This window comes from Podarcis liolepis, assembly GCF_965112155.1.
Source record: "Podarcis liolepis genome assembly, chromosome: 1".
In the NCBI taxonomy this organism is placed as follows: Eukaryota; Metazoa; Chordata; class Lepidosauria; order Squamata; family Lacertidae; genus Podarcis; species Podarcis liolepis.
The window spans coordinates 59,316,124-59,341,800 of NC_139554.1; the positions used below are offsets into that span (position 1 = coordinate 59,316,124).

The 25,677-nt window shown below is 42.4% G+C and overlaps 1 protein-coding gene across 1 annotated transcript in view; it reads right to left on the reverse strand.

The window, feature by feature from the left end:
• Nucleotides 1-9,677: 9,677 nt before the first annotated feature.
• The window catches only part of TPCN2 (two pore segment channel 2), a 31,427-nt gene continuing 15,427 nt past the window's right edge, over nt 9,678-25,677 (reverse strand). The window contains exons 10-25 of the mRNA XM_083499497.1: nt 25,107-25,171; nt 24,335-24,432; nt 24,158-24,239; nt 23,973-24,059; nt 21,466-21,585; nt 20,669-20,728; nt 20,452-20,580; nt 19,982-20,031; nt 18,768-18,867; nt 18,578-18,649; nt 16,842-16,915; nt 16,609-16,693; nt 16,377-16,459; nt 15,320-15,401; nt 14,123-14,208; nt 9,678-13,267 (exon numbers count right to left, since the gene is read on the reverse strand). Of these exons, the coding sequence (XP_083355623.1) occupies nt 13,189-13,267; nt 14,123-14,208; nt 15,320-15,401; nt 16,377-16,459; nt 16,609-16,693; nt 16,842-16,915; nt 18,578-18,649; nt 18,768-18,867; nt 19,982-20,031; nt 20,452-20,580; nt 20,669-20,728; nt 21,466-21,585; nt 23,973-24,059; nt 24,158-24,239; nt 24,335-24,432; nt 25,107-25,171 (1,352 nt within the window). The 3' untranslated portion in view covers nt 9,678-13,188. The remainder of the gene's footprint in view (nt 13,268-14,122; nt 14,209-15,319; nt 15,402-16,376; nt 16,460-16,608; nt 16,694-16,841; nt 16,916-18,577; nt 18,650-18,767; nt 18,868-19,981; nt 20,032-20,451; nt 20,581-20,668; nt 20,729-21,465; nt 21,586-23,972; nt 24,060-24,157; nt 24,240-24,334; nt 24,433-25,106; nt 25,172-25,677) is intronic.

Genomic DNA, 25,677 nt, shown 5'->3' on the forward strand with positions numbered 1-25,677 from the left:
TGAAAGATGGGGAGCTGCCCTACACCAAATCAGTGCACAGGTCCAAAGTGCTAAGTATTATCCACACTGGTTAGCACCAGCTGTCCATAGTTTCAGATAGGAGACTTTCTGAACCCTACCTGGAAATGCTGGAGACTGAACTTGTGACCTTATGTATATAAAGTATGTCCTCTACTACTGCAGCCCTTCCACCAATGGGAAGCTGTATTTCTCCCACCACCACCACCTGGACCGGTGTTTTATCACAGGGGTGTTCTGCAACACATTCATGACATAATAATAGTGCATCAGTGGTGTATGGCATAGAATCATAGCATTGTAGAGTTGGAAGGGATACCAAGGATCATCTAGTCCAAACCCCTCCAATGCAGAAATCTCAGCGACAGCATCCATGACAGATGGCTCTGCTTAAAAGCCTCCAAGGATGGAGAGTCCACAACCTCCTGAAGGAGGCCATTCCACTGTCAAACAGCTCTTCCCGTCAGAAAGTTATTCCTGATTTTTAGTCAGAACCTCCTTTCTTGAATCCATTGGTTTGAGTCCTACACTCCAGAGCAGGAGAAAACAAGCCTGCTCCATTTTCCATGTGACAGCCTTTAGATATTTGAAGATGTCTATCAGATCTCCTCGCACTCTCCTCTCATCCAGGCTAAACATGCCCACCTCCTTCAACTGTTCCTCATAAGGCTTGGTTTCCAGACCTTTGATCATCTTGGTCACCCTCCTCAACACACCTTTGAGCTTGTCAATATCCTTCTTAAATTGTGGTGCCCAGAACTGTTGACTCCTGTTAAGCTTGTGGTCTACTAAGACTCCTAGATCCTTTTCACATGTACTACTGGCAAGCCATCTTATATTTATGCAGCTGGTTGTTCCTGCCTAACTGTAGCACCTGGCATTTGTTCCTATTGAAATCCATTCTGTTTATTTGGGCCCACTTCTCCAATCAGTTAAGGCCATCCTGAATCCCAATTCTGTCTTCTGCAGCATTAGCTACCCCTCCCAGTTTGGTGTAATCTGCAAATATGATGAGCATCCCCTCAATTCCTTCGAACAAATCATATGTAAAGATGTCGAACAACAATGGGCCCAGGACAGAACCCTGTGGCAGAACCCACACGTCACTTTTTTCCAGGCTGATGAGGAACCATTAGTGATCACTCTTTGGGTTCAGTCAGTCAACCAGCTACAAATCCACCTAACAGTTACCTCATCCAGCCCACATTTTACCAGCCTCTTCACAAGAATATCATAGTGGACTTTGTGAAAAGCCTTACTGAAATCAAGATGGATTGCATCCACAGCATTCCCCTGCTGTTCTGTGATGCTTGCCCAATTCTACCAGATTACTGCTGTCCAAAGAGTCTATAGTGCAACAGACTAAAATAAAGCAGAACCTTACTGTGTTTCAGCAAGAAATTTTGGGATGTCCACTGCTCAGAAATGAAGCCGTTTCTGACATTTAGATATCTGGGAACAACTGTGGCATATCAGTACAATCCATAAGTCCAAGAGAATGTCCAGGCAATTAGCTTTTCCAGGGGCAGTTCTCATGTCTGTAGCTCCATGCTATAGTTTCCAACCAGAAGCACAGGTAAGTAACCAAACTGATTTTGCTTTCAAAAATAAGTAGAACATGCACAGAATCAATCGAGTGCACAATTGCATGATAGAATTTAAACTGCCATGCTTCCAAAATGGATGTGCCAACTCCGTGAAAATGTCCTAGATAAGAGGCCCAAAGGATTGCACCATGGAAAGTTCCAAGAAAACAATTTGTGTCAACAATTTCTAAATTCAAAACACATTTAAAGTCCATGGCATCTTCAACAAACCCTGGGAACTGTAGTTTGTTAAAGACACTGGTAATTGTAAACTGTGATTCCCAGGATTCTGCGGGGGGAGGGCAGGAGTAGTTTTTGCTGCCCATACATTTTCTCAGGGAGTGCAGGCTTGGAAGGTATGGACTCTGGAGGTTCCTGTTCAGGGTTGTCTGCATCCAGCCCCCCCCCCATCCCAATCTGCTGATCAGCTTCAGATCTGGATCTCATGGTGATAAGTTCTGAGTCAAAGCCCAGACTGCTGCTCAGGTTGGGGGACCCAACAGACACAGACAATTCCATATCTACACATCTTTGGTTATGCGGCCAGCCAACCCCCAAAATTGGTTTGGCACCAAATACAACTCCACCCTCTTTACTACTCAGTGAGCACTCAGGATAAGCGAAAATGCTTTGATGTAAAGAACAGCACAAGCCCTTCATGGCGGCAATGCAGAAAGCCAATTACATGAATCAAACCCACATTTCTCAATATTCTTTCTGGTAAATGCCCCGTGGGCAGAAATACTTGAGTTGCAAAGGCGTTTTTATTTTGTTGCATGGAAGCACCGCAATTACTTCTTGATTTGCACAGCACTTTAAATGTATTTAAAAGAGATAGTAATTAGGGATCTGTCTGTGCCAACAACATACTGGCATTCCGCAGAATCTTGGCTAAACACAGAACCAACTTTAAGGCGACATCTCCCAAACTGCATGTGACCCTTTCACTGCAGTGGCATTTTTGGACTACAGGAAGGCAGCACCTGCTGTGTCATATGATTGGCGATAAATAATATGAACTAGGTGACCCTAAGGAAATATTCAGGGTATCTTCTGTAACACGGAAAGCTTTCTGATAATTGTATTTGCACAGTAACATTATGGCAACCATTCAAAACAGAGGGAAAAATAATAACCCCATGCGGCAAAGTACAAAGCAAATGGCAGGGAAAACTCTGGCTTCCAGAAACCTAACTCAGCAGAGCCTCAGGCCTACAAATCTAGACATATGATGTTCTTCCCTAGATATGAAGTACCTGACCTTAAAACCAGAAAAAAGGTGGTAGTTAAGAGAGTGAGGTCTGAGCCAAGATATTCCCTGGTTCAATTGAGTTGAACCAATGGGTGGAGTTAACGGTAAATAAACCACATTATTTCCACCTTACCCTGTTCCTTGCAGTGGCACCACAAGGGCCAGTCTGTGAGACCTTGGTCTGGGGCCCTTCAGTCCAGAGGACCCCAAACTACAGGACCCCAATGGCAGCAGTCGCCACAACATCTTTCCTTTATTTTCTTTGTTTTGCTTTTTACAGAGCAAGCGCCTTGCTCCAGGCTGGGAGTCTATACAGTTGTGGCTGCCATCATTATTTTCCCAGAGGCACAGATGCAACTGGGCCAGCTCATCCACTTCTGTAAAACGTAGAAGAAAGAGAAGAAGATGTTCCACAGATTTCTGCCACTGCCCTGGTGGGGTGAGAAGGGATGGGCCAAGGGGCAGGAAGGTGGCAAGAGGGTCTCTTTCTCTTTCTTCAAAACTTTTTACAGAGGATGTCAAGCATACTAGAGTCAGCGCATTCACTGGACATCCTCTGTAAAAAAGATTTGGAAAAGGGGACCAGATCGTTCCCTTCCTGCCTGGTATGCAAGAGATGGGAAAGGAAAGGAGCCCTTTTTCTATCTTTTTGAAAAAGGGAACCCTTTGTGTACATCCCCCTTATCAGGCAGTGGGGTGAAACAAATGGGTACTTTTTTCCTGTTGCCTGATAAGTGGGTTGTCACATAAGTGGTGCCCTCCATGCATGCCAGATTCCAGGGTGTGATCTCAAGGCCCATGAGGCCACCACTTTGTGGATGCTCAGCAGTTCTGGGTCTGGTCAGTTCCTCGGATGAGTGAGTGTGCCTAGAAACCACATTCATGCTAATTTGGGTGTGAAATGAATGTCGGAAAGATAAAATAAATGGCATCCAACGTGTGGAGAGGTGAGTGAGTTTCGTGGCGAGTCCCACTTCAAAATGTTTGAAAAACACAGGTCTAGGGCCTTCCTTCCTCCAACACCAATGTAAGCCTGAAGCCTTGCATGCCAGCATTCAGGAGCCTTCTTCATGTAATCCTTATGGCATGCAAGATCAACAAACTGTCCCAGCATCGAAACAGAACAAGGAGCAAAAGGCAGCTTCCGTGAGCATGAGCCATCAAGTTGTTGTCCCATTCATGCAAAGACTTGTGCTTGCACAATCAAATTTCTCCTCCTTCTCCTCCCCCAGAATAGATTGGGGGAGTGCATGGGGAGAGGAAAAGAGAGGAAGTTCAACTGAACAAGCAGAAGTCCCTGCTCAAACAGGATGACTCTGCAGGATATAAGCATAAAGATTTATTTTTGTGCCGAGAGTTACAGCAGATTAAAAGCCTCGGCAGATTTATTGTCACATAAGCTTCCATGGACTGAACTCCACTTCATCAGATGCAGGAAGTATTATCTTTGCTTGGCTATATATATACATCAGGGATACAGCAGTGTGTGAGAGAAAGAGGCTGCAGGGGGGTACTAAACGGCAATGAAATAGGGGGGGGGATAAGTATGTGAATATATCTATCTGCCAACTGACGTAACACTTTATGCATCTAACAAAATGGACTCAAATCTGCTGCAATAAATTTGTTTGCCGCAATATGTTTTGTTGTTTTTGCTTCAGCAGACTTACACAACGGTGTGCAAGTACCAGAAGGGTGGAATTTACATTTTATATAAAATAAATAAATCTGCTGGTCTGCAAAGGAAGGCAGTTTATCTGTGTCTTCAGGAGACTGGAGAATAGTTAGAAAAGATGGGTGCACAGCTTCTGAGATTTCAGAAAGCATCAGCCATACCTTTAAACATGCCTTTAAAAGATAGGTACCTGCTTCTTATTTAAAATAAAAACTTTGACTCTCAGGAAGCTGAATTCTGAGTTACCGTATTTCTGTACTTCCCCTGCATTGCAGCATATGTATATGGTGGGACCTATGCTGGGTTAGGGAATAAATGAATAAGTCTCTTTCCAGTTCATGTTAGCTTTGGATGTGTTCAGTCATCATCTATTCCATCCCTTTAAAAAAAAATTGCAGAAAATTCGCATTTTTATTGTAGTCACTTCCCCTAAACTTGACCAATAATATGCATTCTTGTACATATAATTTCCTCCTAAACCATGCATTTCCCTATACGTTTCTTTGAGCTGAGAACTACATGACACAATCTGAAGAATAACTGTATTCCACTCCGCAGAATAGATCAGGATGTTTGAATTAGTTGGTTTGCTCTGAATGGGGGATTCCACTTTCCATATTTAGCAGTGAGGTAGGAATTGTATCCAATAACTATTGATAAAGAAATGAGTCTGATAAAATATTCCAGCTTTCTCCAGCCAAGCTAAGAACATTTGCCTGGCCTCGAATCGCCCAAACCTCAGTAGCTGTAGTCCAGAAGGTCTTGTAGATAAAGCTGTGGCCTACAGAGCGGCTATAATGCTTGAAATACACTGAATAGGGACAGTGACAATTGCATAAATGACAGACCAACAGAAGCATTTATGGAAGCAAAAGGGATTTCCACCAGCAGTCTTTGTATGAGCCTATCAATGAAGTAATAATAATGTGGGGGCAGGGCATTGTGTGTGCATTTTAAAATATCTGTTCTGTTTTCTTGCAGGCAGTCCTCAACTATCAATTTGCTGACACGGGTCAAATGCATGACAGGATCTGAACCAATAAGGGTAGTATTTGATTGTCAGCTGGGATAGCTCAGTCGATAGAGCATGAGACTCTTAATCACAACGTCATAGGTTTGAGCCCCATGTTGGGCAAAAGATTCCTGCAGGGGGTTGGACTAGATGGCCCTCGTGGTCCCTTCCAACAGTTCTATGATTCTACGAGTTAGGTCCATTAATTTCAATGGGTCTACTAGGAGTAAAATTAAGTTGACTGTCACCCGATGGTTGTGTGAGCATGGTTACAGGCTTTTCCCTCAGGCCCTGATTGTAGGAGGAGGCAGAATCTGCCAACCAGGCCCAAAATAAAATGAGACTTGTATTGGAGAATATTCTCCATCCATATAATACATCATGCCCAGAATAATTCCAGTTTGTGAACAGACATTTCAGCCTTCTATTTCCCCCCCCCCCCATGTGACCAAGTTTATGGCCATACACAAAAAAAAGCCATTATCAACATTTATGGTCTTGTGCTGTTCGACTCTCCTGCAGCCGACACAGCTGGAAGGATGAACGTCCTTCACAGCATAGTTACAGAATCCAAAACCTGCCTAATATGAACTGGGTTAACAGCACACTTGGGCAACAGGTGTTGTTGCTGCCCCCGCAAGCTGGGGTAGTGGATTAGCCAACCCCCATCAGGCCAGGAGGGTCTGCAGCCCAAAATCTAAAGCAAACAAAGCAGGTGCTCTCCTTGTCGATCCAGCCAGCGGCCCGATTGAATTACCTTTCGAAAGAATGGCTTTGCCTCTTTCATGAAATTCAATTACGAAAAGAGAGAGGTGGCACCTTCTGTGATGTGATGGAGTCGAAAGGACAATCTGCTCTTCTTGTGGCCTCCTTCTGTTGGCTACTTTGATCTGAGTTTTATTGTCTGGGTTTAACACCTTCACCTTTAATTCCAAACAGAGAAGGTCTTTAGAGCCGTTTTTCTATAGCAAGGATTGTTCAGGCCTTTTTAATAGGAACCCTCAATTATCCAGGAAGCCAGAAACTAAATACACATAGGTTTGGTGAAATATAAGATTATTCTCACCAGTATTAAAACAGGTAGGAGAGGCCACATTAAAGACTCGGGTTTTACTTTCTAAGACCATTGCTTAATAAAAAGCGCACTGGCAACAGCTCAGCAGCACATTAGGGCTGGAACCGGTTCAACCCAAAATGCAGAAAGGAGATGTAACTGAGTAAAATAATACAGGTTAGACAGGCTCTCCTGCTCACCTCAATGAGATCTTTATTGTAAAGAGCTACCACCATATTGACATGACCCAAGGCCGTGGCAGTTCAACACTATAGTGTTACAGATTTGCATCACAAATCTCCGTGGAACAAAACCACACTCCTCTGCTGGATAGAAATGCAACCCAAGCTGCCAGGGCCCAATCCTGCACTACAGTTCTCACGTACATTTCAGGACCAGAAAGAGAACGGCCATCTAGCCAAGCTTCCATGCTGACAAAGGAAAAAAGAGGGGGCGATTCCATTTGTTTATTCTTTCAATAGACAAAATATGTCTCTTTTAGGAAGTCAACTTGTCTGTCTTCTAGACTGTAACAATTTAACATATTTCCTTTCTTTCTTATGCCAACTTTCAGCTGACGCTAGCCTCTTAAGGTTTCATGAATAAGATTGTCATCATCCCCCATATGTTTTCTAGCCGTTTCTGTTTTAGCTGTAAGCAGCCATGAGTTCCTGTCAGGGGGAAAGGCAGGATATAAATAAATAAATAACATTCCTAGGTTCCTTTCTTTGGCCATACCTGATTGCTGGTGCACTAGTTTCCTATTTTCTAGTAGTTGGGAGTCCAAGATGATGAACGAGAAAATGGAAATTGTGATTAACAGGTCTACCTTTGCAGAATTATAGATATCTGTCTTGCAGTCAATTTCAGGTGTGGAGTCATCTTGGGAATTGCATGGATGCCTGCATGATTGCTATGAATTGGGACCTTTGGTATAATAAGAAAAACAAAAAATGCAGAAACACTACACACCACTGGCATGTCAACCTGACATACACACCAGTTGGAGGGGTCATCTTTTGCACTAGATTCTATCCCCATGGATGAACTTGTTCTGTTCTACCAGATGACAATGGGGTAGACAGTGAAAAGAGCAATGTTGGTATAAGATGATACCTATGCACATTTACTTTGGAGTCAGCATAACTGAGCTTAATGACCCTTGTTTCTGAGTAGATGAGGAGTCAAATCAAATCTTTATTACAGTCATAGACCAGCATAAGTAGTTGGGGAGATTATGGTAAAAACTGATAATGATTTTCAAGCTATTTCTACAGGGCATGAGGATGGATCTGTTGGAGATTCTATTCCACCTTTTGTTGCAGATATGTGGGATTGTTACATGTCACATGTCTGTTTACATTCCAGCACAGATTGCTGGGTCCCGTGAGCGGAACATCCGCTCTGTGTATTGCTTTTGTTTTTAGTCTCCCTCCAAGAAGACGGCAAGGACAGATGACATGTTTCTTTGTTCTGATTTATGTAAAATAAATCCGTAGTTTTAGTATGTATCTACAGCCTCAAGCCTCTTCTGTTGTGCAGTTTACTGTGCTAAGTAAAGTGTGCTCAAGTCAGCAAGCTTGAGTCACTGATTTACATCGGAGCCATAGGTTGATGAATCTCCACAGCGCGAAGGCTGAGAGGGAGACGATCCAGCTGGAGCCATTCAGATGCCCCCAGATGCCAACAGGATCATGCTGAATAAACAAGGTGAGAAGTGTCTACGCTGGAGGGGCTCACAACATTAACACCCCAGAAAGACTTGTTTCCCCAAAGCCACAGCCTTGGATTCAAACAGAAATCAAACATCTCTCTCTCTCCAGCTTGCTGCTTTTTTTCATTCGTTTCAATGGGTCTACTTTGTGACTACGACTTATAACACCTGCACGCAGATTGCATAGAAAACTATAAAACCATCTTGTTTCCTCAGGCAGCAATATTGTACCCATTACAACGAAGGAGACATACTTTCAAGTATACATGGCTGACAAAGGGAGGGGATTCTCTTTGAATACGACATTTTGTTTTGTTATATACAAATCTAACATGAACATGAATCTTTTAAAGGCCTTGAACTGTCATTTCTTGTACAGTTCACCAGTTCCCTCCTGGTAAAAGTAACAACACTCATCCTCGTCAGACGCTGTTGTGTTGAGTAGTTTTCTGTGCATTAGATATACAGTGGTACCTCGGGTTAAGAACTTAATTCGTTCTGAGGTTCATTCTTAACCTAAAACTGTTCTTATCCTGAGGTACTACTTTAGCTAATGGGGCCTCCCTCCGCCGCTGTGCAATTTCTGTTCTCATCCTGAAGCAAAGTTCTTAACCCGAGGTACTATTTCTGGGTTAGCGGAGTCTGTAACCTGAAGCGTCTGTAATCTGAAGTGTCTGTAACCCAAGGTACCACTGTACAGTAAATAACTGCACTGGTCTGACATTATCAAAGTCAATCTTCAATGAGAGCCCATGCAATGTAGACTAGGACACAGGAAGCTGCCTTATATCAAGTCAATGTATTGGTCCATCTAGCTCAGTACTGTCTGTACTCATTGGCTATGGCTTTCCAGGGATTCAGGTAGCACACATTTTCAACTCTGACTAGAGGCATTGAACCTTGAACCTTTCAGATGCAACGCAGGAGCTCAGCCAGTGAGCTATGCCCTTCACCACACTGGGAAAGCCTTGCTTCCATTCCCTGATCAGCAATAAACTCACTGAGTGACTCTCAACCTAACTTACCTCAAAGGATGTTTTAAGGATATAGTTGATTTGGCAAGCAGGGGAAGAGATGGTACCCTGACTTCCATGGAGGAAACAAGGGATAAAAAATGAATGAGCAAATATTACTGTGTTGCTTGCTTGTGTAATCTGACTCATAAGGCAGGAATTTAAGCAAAAATGTGGCAACACCAATTGAGCTAAACAATGCACGAATAAGAGTTGATAGTAACCCACCTCAGACAAAACTGCCCCCAAAAATCTAGATGCTCAAAATGTTCAGAAAACCAGAGGACAGCTTAATATTTCAGACAGCCCAATTTCAAACAAGCAGTCACACAAAATAAATGGGAGGATTCCAGTTGTTTCAAAAATATTTTACTATATTAACAAGTAATTACATTCAAATTCTTGTGCTCTCAGTAATGGACTTGCATTGATACACTTAATTTTAATGCATTTTTAAAAATCACAAAATACACAATCCTAGTGGTTTTTCTACAAAAGATCCCAGAGCATGAATAAAAGGTATGTTGCATTGATATATTGGGCACATTATACTGGTCAAATGGCACTATTTTATTGAAAGTTGCATAAGAGGAACGTTTTGGGAGCCCCAACTGGTGTTAAGCGTATAGAAAAATGCTCATTTTACTTGTAACTTGAAAAGGTGAAAAATTACAGAGACATACTGTTCACAACTAAAGGTGAAACTAAGTTAAGACATGACCTAGCCATTATTAGATGGAGGAACATAAAAAAACAGTCCCAAAGTTCCCATGAGTTTATTATAAATGAAGAACCGGGTAAATTAATCTGGCATGTCACAGAGACAGCTATGGTATGTTCATTATTCCCAATGTGCTAGCCTTGTACACACAGGCATATTTTTCTTTTATTTTTGTATGAGGGGAGCATTCAGAACTGCAATCCTTTATGTGCAGTCTGAAGTGGTGCAGTGATGGAACCAGTACCAGATTTACGTATAAGCTAAACAAGCTATAGCTTAGGGGCCCGCTCTCTTGGGGGCCCTCCAAAAATGTAAAGGGAAAATAAACTGGATGTCCTGGATCAAAAACTTTGATAAAATACATTTGTTATGTGCAAATGGTTCTAGATACCTATTAGGTCCATAAATTACCATATAGAATATATCCAAAACAAAAAACAGTGACAATTTGTTGTTGACAAAGGACAGCTGGACATATAATGGGCCCCATTACCTTCAGTATCTTAGGGCCTCATCAAACCTAAATCCAGCCCTGGCTGGAAGTATTCTACCATATGACTGTACTGAACGTGTATGTTGCCCTGAAAGAGCTCTACTGATGCTAAGACAGGAATAATCCCAGGGCTGGTATAATGGAGCATACATGTGAAATTGCTACAAAGGGATCACTACTCATTGCTTCTTTTTTACAATTACATTTATCTTTGATCGTCAACTGCAAAGATTGCAACTGTTTTCCTGAGGAATGAACGTGGTATGCCAGTGTTCCTAATTTGTGCGGCAGGTTATTCAACACATTCTGATGTCCCTGTTCAATTTTCTGTACACTTCCCCCCCCCCTAGGTTGTGGTTTGGGGACAGGTGGCACCTCTCAGGGGTCTGGCACTGGACCTCCAAGTTACTAAACCCTCAAAGCTATGCACAGCATGTCTAAAGAGGAAAAAGGATCCCAACAGACAGTTTAAAGAAATTAAAATTTCAGGATTGCAATGGCCAAGAGGTTACTTGGTTTAGAACTGCTTATGAATCTAGAATATACTTGCTAGATGAAGTTCACAAGGAGAATGGGGAAAAGGGGGCAGAGGATGCCTTATGATGAAAATAACAGAAAGGGGCTATTTAATAGCTCTTGCTGACTAAATGAATCACAGGAATGGATATCAGAAGCAATGTGTCACAACACAGAACTCCTTAACCGGCAGGGATAGTCTCCATAACATCTGCGGTCTGTATCATAGTGTAATGAACTACTTTTACTTCTAAAACTGTATTTTTAGGACTCTTTCAAGGACTCGCATCCCAAGGTATTGCACACATGCTGTGATGGAACCACAGCTCATTCCTGCACAAAAGAATTTTGTCTAAATGCCCAAGAAAAATATTTAGACTACTACTACTACAATTAAAAGCACTGAGATTTTCCTACTCTAATTCTATTTTTTGTTTTTTTTAAATTTGATGGCACAGCAGCCTCGAATTCTCATTTTACTAATATAAAATGGATGTTGGTTTCACCTTTGACTAATGGGATTCAACAGCAACGCAATAGTCCAAATACCAAAGGCTGTCTAGAAGTTTTATTTCACACTGCCAATAACTTCAGAGTCTACACCTGAAACATGGCTTCAAGCACCAGTCTTCATAAGCATGGCAATGTATGGAAGTTACAGCTCCATGCAACCTCAAGATCCTGTATGTAACCTCCTAGCAAAAAACCAAACCCCTGAGAAACAAAAGGATGCTAATGGGAATAGCCAGAACTATGGCAGGGTAGTACAATTAGGAATGAAACATGCACTCGGCAGTCTAACAATTTTATGAATGTGTAGAAGCAAAACCCCTAAGAGCAAAGGGGTCTCCCTCTCATCTTCTACTTGCCATATAAAAACCATAGTGGTCCTAATCCAGATGCAGTCATGTTCCACAAGGCATTGCGCATGATCAGATAGCGGCCTAAGAAAGCAAATGAGGCTGTGCGTTCTCCTCCACACTGCAAGAAAGAGGTGGCTCCTCCTAGAAACCTGGTGAGCATCAAATTTGCCCACAGGTTTCCCAAACCAAGACATGGCATATGTGCACAGAAGCCTGCTTCAATGCACATGTCTCCCTTATTGCAACAAGGCATATAAATATATATATCTGTGTATCAACAACAACAACAAGGAGGCGCCATCCATCAAGCTCAACTATTGTGAAACTGCCAATCCATTTAATAAGGCATGTGTGGGAATTTAAAATAGGGAGAGCAGGTCTGCGGTTCTCAAACCGCTTCAGTGTAAACCCAGCAACAGGTACAACTGAGTGCAATTGCTATGAAGATGCTGTACTGGCACTGCATTATTCTTCATTCTAACCTAGGCTGCATATACACTTTACCATTAAAGCACATTCAAAGCATATTTTCCTCTCAAAGAATTCTGGGCACTATAGTTCATTCATCGATGATAGGAAATGCAGTTCTCTAAGGGGAAAACTACGGCACCTAGAATTTTGGAGAAGATTGCGTTTTTGATGTGCGTATACACAGTCATAGATTTACCACTTTGGAGCAGGTGATATTGGAAAAGAATTCCCAGGATAATGGCGTCTTGTTTCAATCCTCACGCTTTTGCATTAAATATTTACTTTTTAAAAAGAAAAAAGATGCTATTTTCCAAGAACTTTCCCCGTTATCAAGGCATTGTCCATGGCATATCACACACACAAAAATAACTGAAAAAGTTAAGTCCAACTTACAGAGTTTATGTTTTTAAATGCTAGCAGCAAGCCAGCATAGTAGTTCTACATCTTCCACAGTTTCCATTCTAAAGTGCAGTGTCATTAATGCATTTCCCTTCTTTAAAAGACTTAATTGCTCTGTCACATTATTTCCCAGATTTTTAAAGTTCTGTATTTTTAATGTGACAGTGCCATAAGCTTATAAAAGTCAACTTAAAATAAAGTCAAATTAGGATTTTTTTTAAAAAAAATGTTTTAAACGAACCTTTTAAAACAAACCTTTAAAGACCATGTACTACAGGCACCATTCAAAAATAAAATCAAAGATATAGAGTACTTCTTTCAGAAAGATTCCCAATATCTTTCCTTCTGCTACAAAACCTGCGTGCAGGCATGACGAGGAGAAACTGCTGCTTCCACCTGTGTCATCTACATAGATGCATATGTGGGTGCTGGTGAAGTTTTTCAATTAGCTCTTCCTCTGTAGGTTCTTCCAAAACATCCCTAGAAGGACAAAACAGGAGCCATTAGAAGTCAACAGAGCTAATGTCTCAGCGCAGATTTTGCACACCTTTATGTACTCTAGATATGAGGGATGCGGGTGGCGCTGTGGTCTAAACCACAGAGCCTAGGGCTTGCCGATCAAAAGGTCGGTGGTTTGAATCCCCGCGACGGGGTGAGCTCCCGTTGCTCGGTCCCAGCTCCTGCCAACCTAGCAGTTCGAAAGCACCTCAAAGTGCAAGTAGATAAATAGGTACTGCTCCGGCGGGAAGGTAAACGGCGTTTCCGTGTGCTGCTCTGGTTCGCCAGAAGCGGCTTAGTCATGCTGCCCACATGACCTGGAAGCTGTACGCCGGCTCCCTTGGCCTATAGAGTGAGATGAGCACCGCAACCCCAAAGTCGTCCACGACTGGACCTAACGGTCAGGGGTCCCTTTACCTTTACATACTCTAGATGCAACTTCTACAGTCACTTGAACATTAATAACCTCTGTGGTGGCACACACTTTCTAAGTTGGTCTTCAAGGTACAGTTCACCCACAAAATGTTTTACAGTTATCCCATATGCCCTTGCAGAGAATATAAAAGAATCCAACATCAAAAAAGGGGATTCACTCTCTTTCAATCAGGGAAAATAATACATCTTTCTAAAATCTGGTACCACACTGTGTCTTGACCATACTGTGTCTATAAGGCTGGTCCCTATTGAATATTCTGATCGTTAATGGAGTTAAAGAAACATTCACTCGTGCAACACAAACTTCGCAGCCCTTAGGGAAATTCTAGTGTCAACAGCCATTCAACTAGTCCTTAAAACATGTTTTAAATCAGGAAATAAGATTAAGCACTCCATACTCACCGGAACATGAGTTCCATTGTCATCTGGTATTCAACTTCTGAGAGAGATGGTCGATGGCAGAGACGGTCCCATTTATGGATAAAATTCTGCCAGTGAAGAGAAAGAATGCGAAGAGGGCTATTTCAGGTGGTCTTTCTGAGAGGTTCTCATCTTCACACCCACCAGGCAAGCATGACTCTACTCATGGAAGCAACCATTCATGGAAGCCTAGCTGTATGCCTCATAAAAGTGAGGTGCACCAGGAGCAGTGGAAATCTGCTCTCCCAGATTTCATGGAAATTGGTGGTGAAACTTCCATGATATACCTGCCCCTAATCACCACAGCAGCCTTTCTGTGCTGAGTAAAAGACAGACAGTTTGAACCCACTCTAAGTCTCAGGATGTAAGGTGGCCCAGGCAAGGACAAGGCTTTTGAAATCAATATAAATATTGTTTGGGAGAGGTACTGGGCTAGATAGATATGTCTAAATGGCTATCAGAAAAATAAAATAAAAAAGATGTTTTCATTGTATTTGGGTGTCAAGTCATTTAAGGTTTTGTACACTGCTTCTAACACTTTGGGCCTAGTAGTTCATGTGCAGGCAATGCAGTTCCCCGAGGAAGGGGGTGGTATATCTCTTGCCATGTCGTACAGCAAGTGGGCAGCAGTGTTCTGCACTAACTGCAGTTTTGGGCCATCTTCAATAGTAGTCCCATGTAGAGGGAATGGCAGTAATCCATCCAGGAACATGGGTCACTGAGGCCCACTGAGGCCTCTTGGTCTAGGAATAAACACAGCCAGTGAACCAGCTTTATCTGGGTATATGTGACATCCCTTGCCTCCAACAACTGCTTAGAATTGAGGAGCAGCCCCAAGCTACATATCTGCTCTCTCAGGTGATTTGCTACCCTGTCCAGAACAGGCTGACAGCCCTGCGCCTGGACCTGAGCTCTAAGGACCAACAGGGCCTCCTTCTTGTCAGGCTCCAGTTTCAGTTTACTGACCCTCACCCGGTTCAGCAACTGAACAGCCCAGTCTGATTCAGATGGAATGGAGAGAAAGAGCTGGGCATCATCCGCATACTGACAACATTGTGTTCCAAATACTGCTTGTACAATAGCATAGCTTGCCTATTCCATTTATCCATCAGAGGGTTTGCTATTTCAAGAAGAACAAAAAGTGAATTCTCTTGTGATAATTAAGCCCATCGGAATTACCTCCAGAAGCAAAGCAATGAACAGATTGACCCAGATGACAGAGGAAATCAGCCACCAGGAGACAAAGTATAATTTTGACCATCTAGGGAGGGAAACAGATACATATATTTAAAGATAATCAAATAGCACCTATTATTCCAAATGAATGGGTTGGATCCAGACTTAATCATGTTTAGGCTAAGCCCACTGAAATAAATGGGATTTAAGTTAGTCAGGCATGATCAACTCTAGATTCAACCCAATGAGTGCTGCTCATGCAGGTGGACAGGCAGCCCACACACACTGGCAGACCTTCAGAGGAGGTCATTCAAAAAACACCGCATTGCAAGTTCCACAATCAGGGCATATTCCAATCCCAGCTCTCCCCAGTCATGAAAGATGAAACACAGCATTCCAAGAATTCTTTCTTCCAATATGTATGCCTGTGTGAACAGACATGAGCTTCAAAACATACAGACTAGCCCTGGTAAGTGGACATGGAGCAGATTCGAGTTCTTTTTTGTCTAGCAGAATGGTCACCTTTAAGACTATCCCATTTCTCTTTATTTTTGCTCTGGACTTCACAAGGGATCCATGTGTTCTAGTGGGGATAGGTCTCCTAGCTTACACATTTTCAAAAAATGAAATCATAAGCATGGTCCCCATAACCCTGGATGCAGCCTGATCTCCATTACTGTTTCTTAAAACTGCAGATTTTAGAGCTTTCCTATCATGCCCTGATATGTGCCTCTTTCTCCCACCCCATTCGCCCACCCACCAAACAGTACAATTTGTCTTATTCTGCTGTTCTTATTGGTTTCATTTATCATCCACAAAAGTATTTATTTTTTAAAGAACAAAATGTTGTAGAGAACTTTAAGAAACCTCACTCACTTGGTCTATGGGGTTATTTCTAAAGGGCCTACAAAATGTATCTCTCCGTGCTGAGTTTCTGAAGCAGCAGCACATGGCACTCTCCATACTGCAGAAGCAGACCAATTCTCTTCCCCCCAAAATGCAAAGATCTTTTTTACTTTGGAGACATCTGCCAAATGTACAGCTTCTGTCCATTACTTACGGAGATGAGTATCTGGAATATGCATCCAAGAAAACCTGCCAGTTGTTCACAACCATCACATCCCACAAAGTCACCAGGGATGCCTGAGGGACAAGAACGAAAAAAATGAGCCATAATGGAGATTATTCTAATTTGAGATTTAGAAGCAACAGCAAAGAGAGGAAACTGGTAGGTCTCAAACTGGTAGGGTAAATGTTGAAAATGACAAGAAATCCCTAATGAAAACACTCACCGCAAAGTCATCGAAGTTGTTTGGCCAATACTGCAGCTGTTCAAAGGTGCCGCACTGCAAAGTGGCATTTGTTGCATTGACACCGCTATAAACAGAAAATAAGCGTAAAGTAGTTTCATTATTGTGCACAATGCATTGCAGGACCAGATGAGATGCTGCTCTGCAGCTGGCTATGTTTGCACATGGAAATTACAACAAATTCTGCCTTAAAGCCACATTTAAGTGAGACTTACCTGGTGCTTCCTGTAGGAGTAATGGCACCCCTAAACAGCTCCATCCCTACTATTGCAAATGCATAGAAAACCACCTGGAGAAGAATGAATTGGGCATCAGTTATTTTCTATTGCTAAGCTACCAGTGCAAAGTCACTGGCAAGACGGTAGTCATTTTATAGGTAAGCTCAACGTTTTCCAGAGCACGCTAATCTTTGTTCACTTTTGAATTTTAATATAAGCAGTTTGGAAAAGAAGCGAAGACAGCAAAACCTCAAAGCACCTGCTCTGTAGTAATCTCACTGAAGCAAAATACAAGCCCTAGGAGCAGATTCATACACAGATGGGTGGCTCGCTCCAGGATCTTGGTGCATGCTCCTTCATGTGCCTTCTGGGCTCATTCAGATGACAGCATCATGTGCCCTTTCTGAATGCCTGCCTTGCTTTTCTAATACAGAACAACAACCCCCTGTGTTGCAAACTTAACACAACAAACAACACAAGCAACAAGACCAGTATACTAGATAGCACTGTAGTTCTTATTGCATAATATACATGATTTAGTACAACAAAAACAAAATGTGTACACTTGTAAATTTTCTAATATATTCGAAAACAAATGAACACACATCTGTCAATCTTTGAAAGTCCATAAAAGTATAATAAGTCTATGGTTGAAACAAAGTTATAGATGCTATCCTGTGGGGTGAGAGGTGTTGTTTATTGCCTTGCTTTTCTGGCTTTGAGGATTGTGGTCAAACTTTCTAAAAGCCCTAATTACACCCACTGGCACATACAGATACAGACACATAAAAAGGAAGCTTGTGCTTGTCTGCAGCACATAGCTTATGGTTCGTGGAACAATCATGGGCCACATTATGATTCTCAGTGTCCCACGATTGCTTTGCTCAATTTTAAATAAATAAATAAATCATAGGAACATTTCCAACAGCTATCTATGTTCAGATCAGAGATGACAGGCCCCTTTCCTAAGGGATTTGCCATCTAAAATATAGGCACGTTGAAACAAGAGAGGAAGATAGGAAACAGAAGAACAGGCAGTTGGAGGAAAGTGGCTATTTAAAACAAAAACAACAAACTTTTGCTTCTGGCCTTACTGGGATAGTTATCTGTTCCTATGCTTCGGTGATAGAAAACTCCCACTAATTGTCTGACAAGCTATTTGAGGGATTTATCTTCACCTTGCAATTCCTAAATATGTCAACAGATGGCACTTCACCCTTTAGGACAGAGCTTTCTAAACTGTGTGTAGCAACACATTCGTGTGTTGGCCGCAGTGTGTAAGTGCTCCTCCTGGGGCTGGAAAGGGGTTAGTTTAACCTCCGGTTTGCTAGTAAAGCTGAATTGCTGTGTCATGAAATGATGCACGTCTAAAAAGTGTGCCACCAAGGTGAAAAGTTTGGGAAGCTCTGCTTTACAACAACTCTGATTTGTAGCCAATTAAGTTTTACTCTGATTACCCAATGGGTTTGATCAGTGGATTTACTATGAGTAAAAATTAGCTGACTACCACCCTTTACTTTTATATAAGCATCTTGTATATTAAAAAACAAACAAACCATAAATGATGCCACACATTATTATAGATAATGCTGTGATAATGGTGACCATACTGATCCCACTAGGGTGGCCAGAGTCTGCTTACATATATTCCATTGCCAAATATTGTTTTATAAATCTATTTCATTAAGATGAAACATAGAAGGAGAAATGAATCTTTCTTGGCTTTCACTTACCACTAAGATCCCTGCGAAAGATCTTATGTTTTTCACAAGGTCCAACAGTGTACTGGCAACTAAGGACATGAACTGGGAAAAGAGATAGAATCATTAGGATTTTTTTAATTTTAAAAATAGTTCTTATACTTATGAGAACAGAGACTATAACCAAAATTCAGATAAAAGCAACACAGTGAAGCAGAAGTACCTTTATGTTAGGGATGATCCGCAGAAATCGGAACACAATCAGCATGTTTGCCAGACGAACCATGTCCCACAGAGAGAGCAAGCCCAACATTTCAGGCCTCCTAGAATTAAGATACGAACAAAACAAAACAAAAACCTGGGAGAACGAACCAACACTATAAACTGCAACTGCTTTTCTAAGCCAACTAAAAGTGTGATCTTACTCAAGCAAGATGTTCATGCCAGTATTGGAAAAAGGAACAAATGCCACACAGTCTTAAAATAACACCTTTGCCTTAAGAGTTATAAGCTGATAATGGCACAGTCATTTACCCATCCTCAGATCACAGTGACGTGACTATTTCAAATGTTAATATGGCAGTGGGGAGGGTGCAGCGAGCGAAATCAAGCCTATTTGCTATCCTTTCCAAGCTACAATGTTCCAACTGGCCTGCAATCCTCTTATCAAACTCCATTTTAAAGGGGCTTGAGACTGAAGAGAAATACAACATTTTGGCTATGATCATACAAAGCCCCATGGCTGTAAGCCTGCTCTTTGCTCTAAAAGAATTTTCCACTGTCCACTGCAGATTCTTTCAGATCCCCATTTAATACAGATTATAAACCACTATGTCCCTCCTTACAGTGCCACATCATCATAATCATCAATATATTCCTACAAATAAAGAGATACCAGAATCAACCACTATCAGACAAAGCACAGTGGTGCCTCGCAAGACAAAATTAATTCGTTCCGCGAGTTTTTTCGTCTAGCGAATTTTTCGTCTTGCGAAGCACGGTGTCGGAAAAGTTTTGGAAAAGCTTAAAAAATCACCAAAAACCTCAAAAAAGGCTACCACACCGCGTTCTATGAGTTGCTCCTCGAAGTCAAGTCGCAACTGTATTAACGGTGTTAAGAAAAAGGAAACAAACTTGCAAAAAACACAAGACGTTTTCGTCTTGCGAAGCAAGCCCATAGGGAAATTCATCTTGCGAAGCAGCTCAAAAACCGCGAAACCCTGTCGTCTAGCGAGTTTTTTGTCTTGCGAGGCATTCGTCTTGCGGGGCACCACTGCAGTTGATTTTAGAGCTGGATGTGAGGCAGCTCCTGGTCACAAGTTTCTAGCCCCACTTTCCTCCAGCAAGAATTCTAGCAAGAAGCAAAGTGGATGTTGGTTAAAGCATCAAAAGTTGCTGGTTTCTGGAAAGCTGAAATTGCTTACAAAGAGCACATACCAGCCTCGATGAGGAAATCCATAGACAGCAAATGTCGACACCTCCAAAACCTTTGAGAAGAAGGAACAGAGCAAAGCTATAGCAATTTCAATCGTTATTTAATAACTGAAATTTAAGTAGTATAAAATATCTATTAGAAACAAATGTCCTATTAACATGCTGGGGAGGGATCTTTATTACAAGCAAGGTCCTAAAAGTTTTCTTTCTTTCTTTTCTCTGCATCCAACAAAGTTGTTTTCACCCATGAAGGAAGTATAACCAACACAGTCATACTTTTAAACTCTTACAAACAGGAAGTTATTTTCTGATTTGACTGTGCAAAACACACACACAGCCTAGGTGAAGTCACATGTACATTCTCTTTACCTATCCTATCCTGCAGCCAGCAATTTGTGGTCAGTGGTCAGCTTTACAGTAAAAAAAACAACAACAACAACAACCCAGAATGGAACTTGTGTAGCAATACTCACCATCAGAACTACAGTCAGAAGGCCATCAAATATGTTGCTTGGATAAGATATGTATCTTTTTAATCCCAGTGCTAGAATTTTCAATGACATTTCCAGGAGGTAGTAGAAAATGAAGACACAGTTTATAACCTTGAAAATTTAGAATTGAGATGCACATTAAGAATTGAGCATTTGGAAGAGCAACTCTTACAGAGAAAGACAGAGAAAGTGGCCTTACCCCTAAAAAAAAGTCATCCCGTGCAGCAGGTTGCTTATCTGCATCTAGTACCATGACCACCTTAAGGGGAAGAGAAACGGAAACTGGTCAGTTGGCACCAAACTTTTAAACTACAACATTATGAAGTGTCCAGAGCAAAGTTGTTCAGAATTGATGCCTAGCACATAAAGCAAGATAGAAAAAGGACCAGACCGTAATTATGTTATAAAGACTGCATTCTCGCCCACTGACCATGGCAGCAGTCAAATATTTCGAGAATCTTCAACAGTTAGGACATACCTAACAGTATATCCATGCATCTCTCATTCCCTTCCTGCAATAGATTCAGGCATCCCCCAATAGGAAGACAATAAATCTCTAGCTGTGCAGTAAAAGCCACTGCACTTCAAGGGCCAGCAAGAATAGCAGCTATCTGATTTGCTTTGTTTTTGCTTTGTGTTGTTGTAATTGGCACGCAGATACTGTTGGACTCCCATCAACCTCAGCCAGCATGGCCAATGGTCAAGGCTGCTGGAAGCTGCAGTGTGGCAACATCTGGAGGGCCACTGGTTCCCCACCACATTATCAGTTACTGGGGAGAAACAACAGGAAAGGGCTATCGCTGTGCTTTCTAAGAATATCTGCCTGGCTGCAAGTGGAATCAGGATGCTTCCTGGAGTCTTGGTCTGATTCAGCAGGGCTTTTCTTATGAGCACAATTGCTTCACAGAAAACGCTGAGGGAACTGGGCTACTAAACTGCCCTGCTAAAACTTGCCTTAATGTAAAATCACTACTGTTTGACACATGTTATACTTACGCACACAGACAAAACGTTTGCTACAGCAACAGCATTCCCCAAATAGCCAAAGTAACGGTGACCAAAGACAATTTGGATTCTCTGTAGAAAAGGTGACTGATAATCTGGCCTGGGAGGACGCTGAAAGGAAAGGATATGAGTCTTGTCAACATGACCTGTTGTTTCTTCAATAACACATGGCCTTGAGGAGGCATCTCTTTGGCTTAGGATATGTATCCCTGAGGCCAGCTGCAACAGCACTGTGACAGCTCCACGCCTGCATGCAGTCCCTCCTTAGAGACCAAGAAGAAAAGGGTGACAGGGAAGCTATCCCTACCCAGAAATCTCTGAGTGCAACAAGATTAATTCCCTGGCACAACACAATACCCGCAGTTAATCATTTATTTGCTTAAAATGTCAAAAAAAACCAACCCAAAAATGGAACAAAAGGTCCAGTTATCAGCACTGATCATCAATCAAAGGGTACAGTTAGTAGAAGATGATCTCGCTCAAATGACAGACTGTACAAATCTCTTGCATTGGTTATGGCATATTTACGCCAATCAGTCAACAAAAAACCATTCTTACCACAATGAGCCAGCTCAACATTACTACTAATGAGAATCTTTAGAAGTCCTTCTCTGGGAACCTTATATAACTGGCAGAAAGGTATATTCTGAACAGTTTTCATATGCATAGGGCAGCGTTTCCCAAACATGGGTCTCCAGCTGTTTTTGGACTACACATCCCATCACCCCTGACCACTGATTCTGCTGGTTAGCGATGATGGGAGTTGTAGTCCAAAAACAGCAGGGGACCCAAGTTTGGAAACCTCTGGCATAGGGGATCTTTGTCTTATATCTTAATTTTTAATTTTCTGCACATTTTTTGGAGCAGTCAGACCCTATTCAGAAAGCAGGGGTTCATATCTCACTGACCAGCTATAATATACCGTATTTTTCGCCCTATAGGATGCACTTTTTCCCCTCCAAAAATGCAGGCTTTCGCTGAAGCTTGGAGAGCGAGAGGGGTCGGTGCGCAGGGCTCCCCACATTGCGGATAACAGCCTGCCGCCCGGCAGACATCGGCCAGCCCCACAAGCTCAGGGGACAGCAGGGAGGCGCAGCGCCGCCAACCCGCTGTTCCTCGACCTGGTTCGGTTTCCCCAACCACTTTTGGGGGGGAAATAAAGGGGGGGGAATTTCCTTTATTTCCCCCCAAAAAAACTAGGTGCATCCTATGGGACGGAGCATCCTATGGGACGAAAAATACGGTGTTCTGTTCAGCTTTGCTTTCTTTTATTGGTAGGGGAGCAGCAATTTTCCAAATATGCTTTGAGATTTAGGAAACACAGGAGCCCTATGCATTCGTGAGCCATATATAGAACACTCCTGGGTAGCAGCAGGAGTGGGGCCACACATCTATTCCCATCACTGATGTTATGCCCTTGCCGTTAAACTGCCCTCAACCTTCACATATTGAGCACTGAGGTCTGAAAAGGGAATCCACTGCAGAAGAGCAGCCCACGCACAGAGGCTCTACACAAACAGGACACCCATGCCATTTGGTGTCCCAGTTGCATGGAGCTTAGATGTGTGAGCAACTGCTTGCCTGAAGGGCCCATTGAGGTAGAAACAGTGATGCACCATCAAAGGCAGGGCTTGAAGTGCAGCCCCACTCCTACTGAAGTATGGGAGTGCCCTACACTCAAGTAGACACATCATTAGAGCTAAGAGGAAACAGAAATTGAAAGGTTACTGTTCTGCAGAGAAGCAAATGCACAAAAAACAAACAAATCCCTATTCGCAACTATTCACTTTAACTTTATCCAAGCAATTCTTTATTAGAACAACTCAGTATTAACTGCAGCTCCTTCAAGAGTACTCAGACTCAACAAAGCTAGAAAATGTGAATATGTAAATTCTACATTTTATGCCATAGGGACGCAGGTGGCGCTGTAGGTAAAACCTCAGTGCCTAAGACTTGCCGATCATATGGTCGGCGGTTCGAATCCCCGCGGCGGGGTGAGCTCCTGTCGTTCGGTCCCAGCTCCTGCCCACCCAGCAGTTTGAAAGCACCCTTAAGTGCAAGTAGATAAATAGGTACTGCTTTATAACGGGAAGGTAAGCGGCGTTTCCGTGTGCTGCGCTGGTGCTGGCTCGCCAGAGCAGCTTCGTCACGCTGGCCACGTGACCCGAAAGTGTCTCCAGACAGCACTGGCCCCCGGCCTCTTAAGTGAGATGGGCGCACAACCCTACGACTGGCCCGTACCGGCAGGGGTACCTTTACCTTTACTTACATTTTATGCCAGGTAAAGGGAGGAAAGTTACATGCATGATTCAGATGCAACTTTCATGACTAACACATAGCACGACTCTCAGTAAACTTGTACACCAGCCCCAAATGTATGATCAGCATTTGCCAGGCTGGTACCCTGCAGATGTTTTGGGCCACAGCTCCTATCTGCCTCAGCCACCACACCTGGAGGGAACCTGAAAAGCTGGCATAAATGAAAGGCAGGTCCATACCTCTTTAACTTTGTGTTTGTCCAGTTCATCAAAGAGTAACTGAAACTGAGCAGAGGTCAGACCTCCTGGGGGACACAACTCAAGGTTCTGCATATACAAGAGAAACTGGAAGTTAACACACCAATGTCAAGAACATTTGTTGAATGAAATCCAACTTCTCATTAAGTAAAAAAGGCAATTCCTACCCTAATGATTGCTTCCTTGCAGTCAGGATCCATTTTTACTCTATGAAGAACTTGAGCTAGGGTCTCTGCCTGGACACGCAAGCTACATAAACAAAGTTACAATGTGTGAGAAGGAATCATTAACTTTCTGTTCCTTGTCACTACCCACCCTATGTGTGCTTGACGCCTTTCACTCACATGTTCTTATTGAGAGAAGTCTCCTTCAGAGAACAAAGAACTTCAAAGGCAGCCCGGATTCCTAAGCGCCTTCGGAAAAGTGAGGATTGAACCGATTTCTGAAACGGAAAGAAAAAATATATCCGCAAACACATAGGAGAAAGTTACAGGCATGAAAAACACGAAGAACTAGAGAAGAGTCACTCTGTTTTGAAAGTGTCACATGGAGCAGAACACAAATCAAAGGTGCAAGTTCAAGACAAAAAGTCCCTGGGGGAAAATCCATCATGAGCTCCTGGCCTTCAGAACATCTTCATTGGCTGAACTGATTTTCTCACTCTTGCAGGTGAGGTGGCCAGATAAGCATCTCCTTGGGAAATGTTTGCTCACACTTTTGGTTTATGAAACGTTAAAGAATACGATTCTACCTCCATCACACAAGACAGCTGCAATGTGTACGTAAAAATCACAACCATGTATATGTGGAAGGGAGCGAATCGTGTGGATATTCCTCACTCTGCCATCTCCCTCCTAAGGTGGCAATCACATGGGAAAGACCCTAACCACCCACTCATGTGCTTGCAGCAGCAGCCACACATACAACACAAGCACATGAGAGCCAACTGTGCCACAGCTGTATTCGTCCATGCCATAGCCAAAATCTTCTACCAAAGACTCCCTAAAACCCAGATTCCTGAAGGCTGTTGAAATACCCCAACAGCAGGAACTTCCTGCGCAGAAGCCCATGCTAGGTTTCATCATTTCAACAATATGTCATTTAGGCTTTACTCACCAGAAGATAGCCACGAAACTGATTGTATATTATTGCTGTCAGCAAGTTCATCAGAAATAAGTTCCCTTAAGAAAAGAAAAAAATATTTACTTTAAAAAAATATAGAAGCTGTGCTGTGTTTGTTCAACTGTAAACTGAACAGAAACTCATATGAATGCCCTAAGAATTTGCATCAAAACTGCAAAAATAAGCAGAATTCCCAAGGTAAGCTGGTAAAATGGGAATTTGCTAGAATCATTTTACCACAAGTATGAATGCCACATTTCAAAACCTGTTTGTTCTAGTACACTCTTTCCAAAGAAAGGAAGGAAGGTACCTTGTTTTTTTAAAAGACTGGCTTAGATAACTTTACGATGTATGAAAGTATAATGAATTTTAATCAGGTGTATTTTAAGTGTCAATAGTGTATGGGAGGTAATTTCTTCTGTCCCTAAATGTTATTTTAATTTCCCAGAAAAAGCCACAACTTCGGTAGAATACAGGGGAGGATGGGGAGTATAGTTAGGGCGCTTCCAAACAGAGGCTTAATTTGCAAACTGGTTGGTTGTGTGTGTGTGTGTGTGTGTGTGTG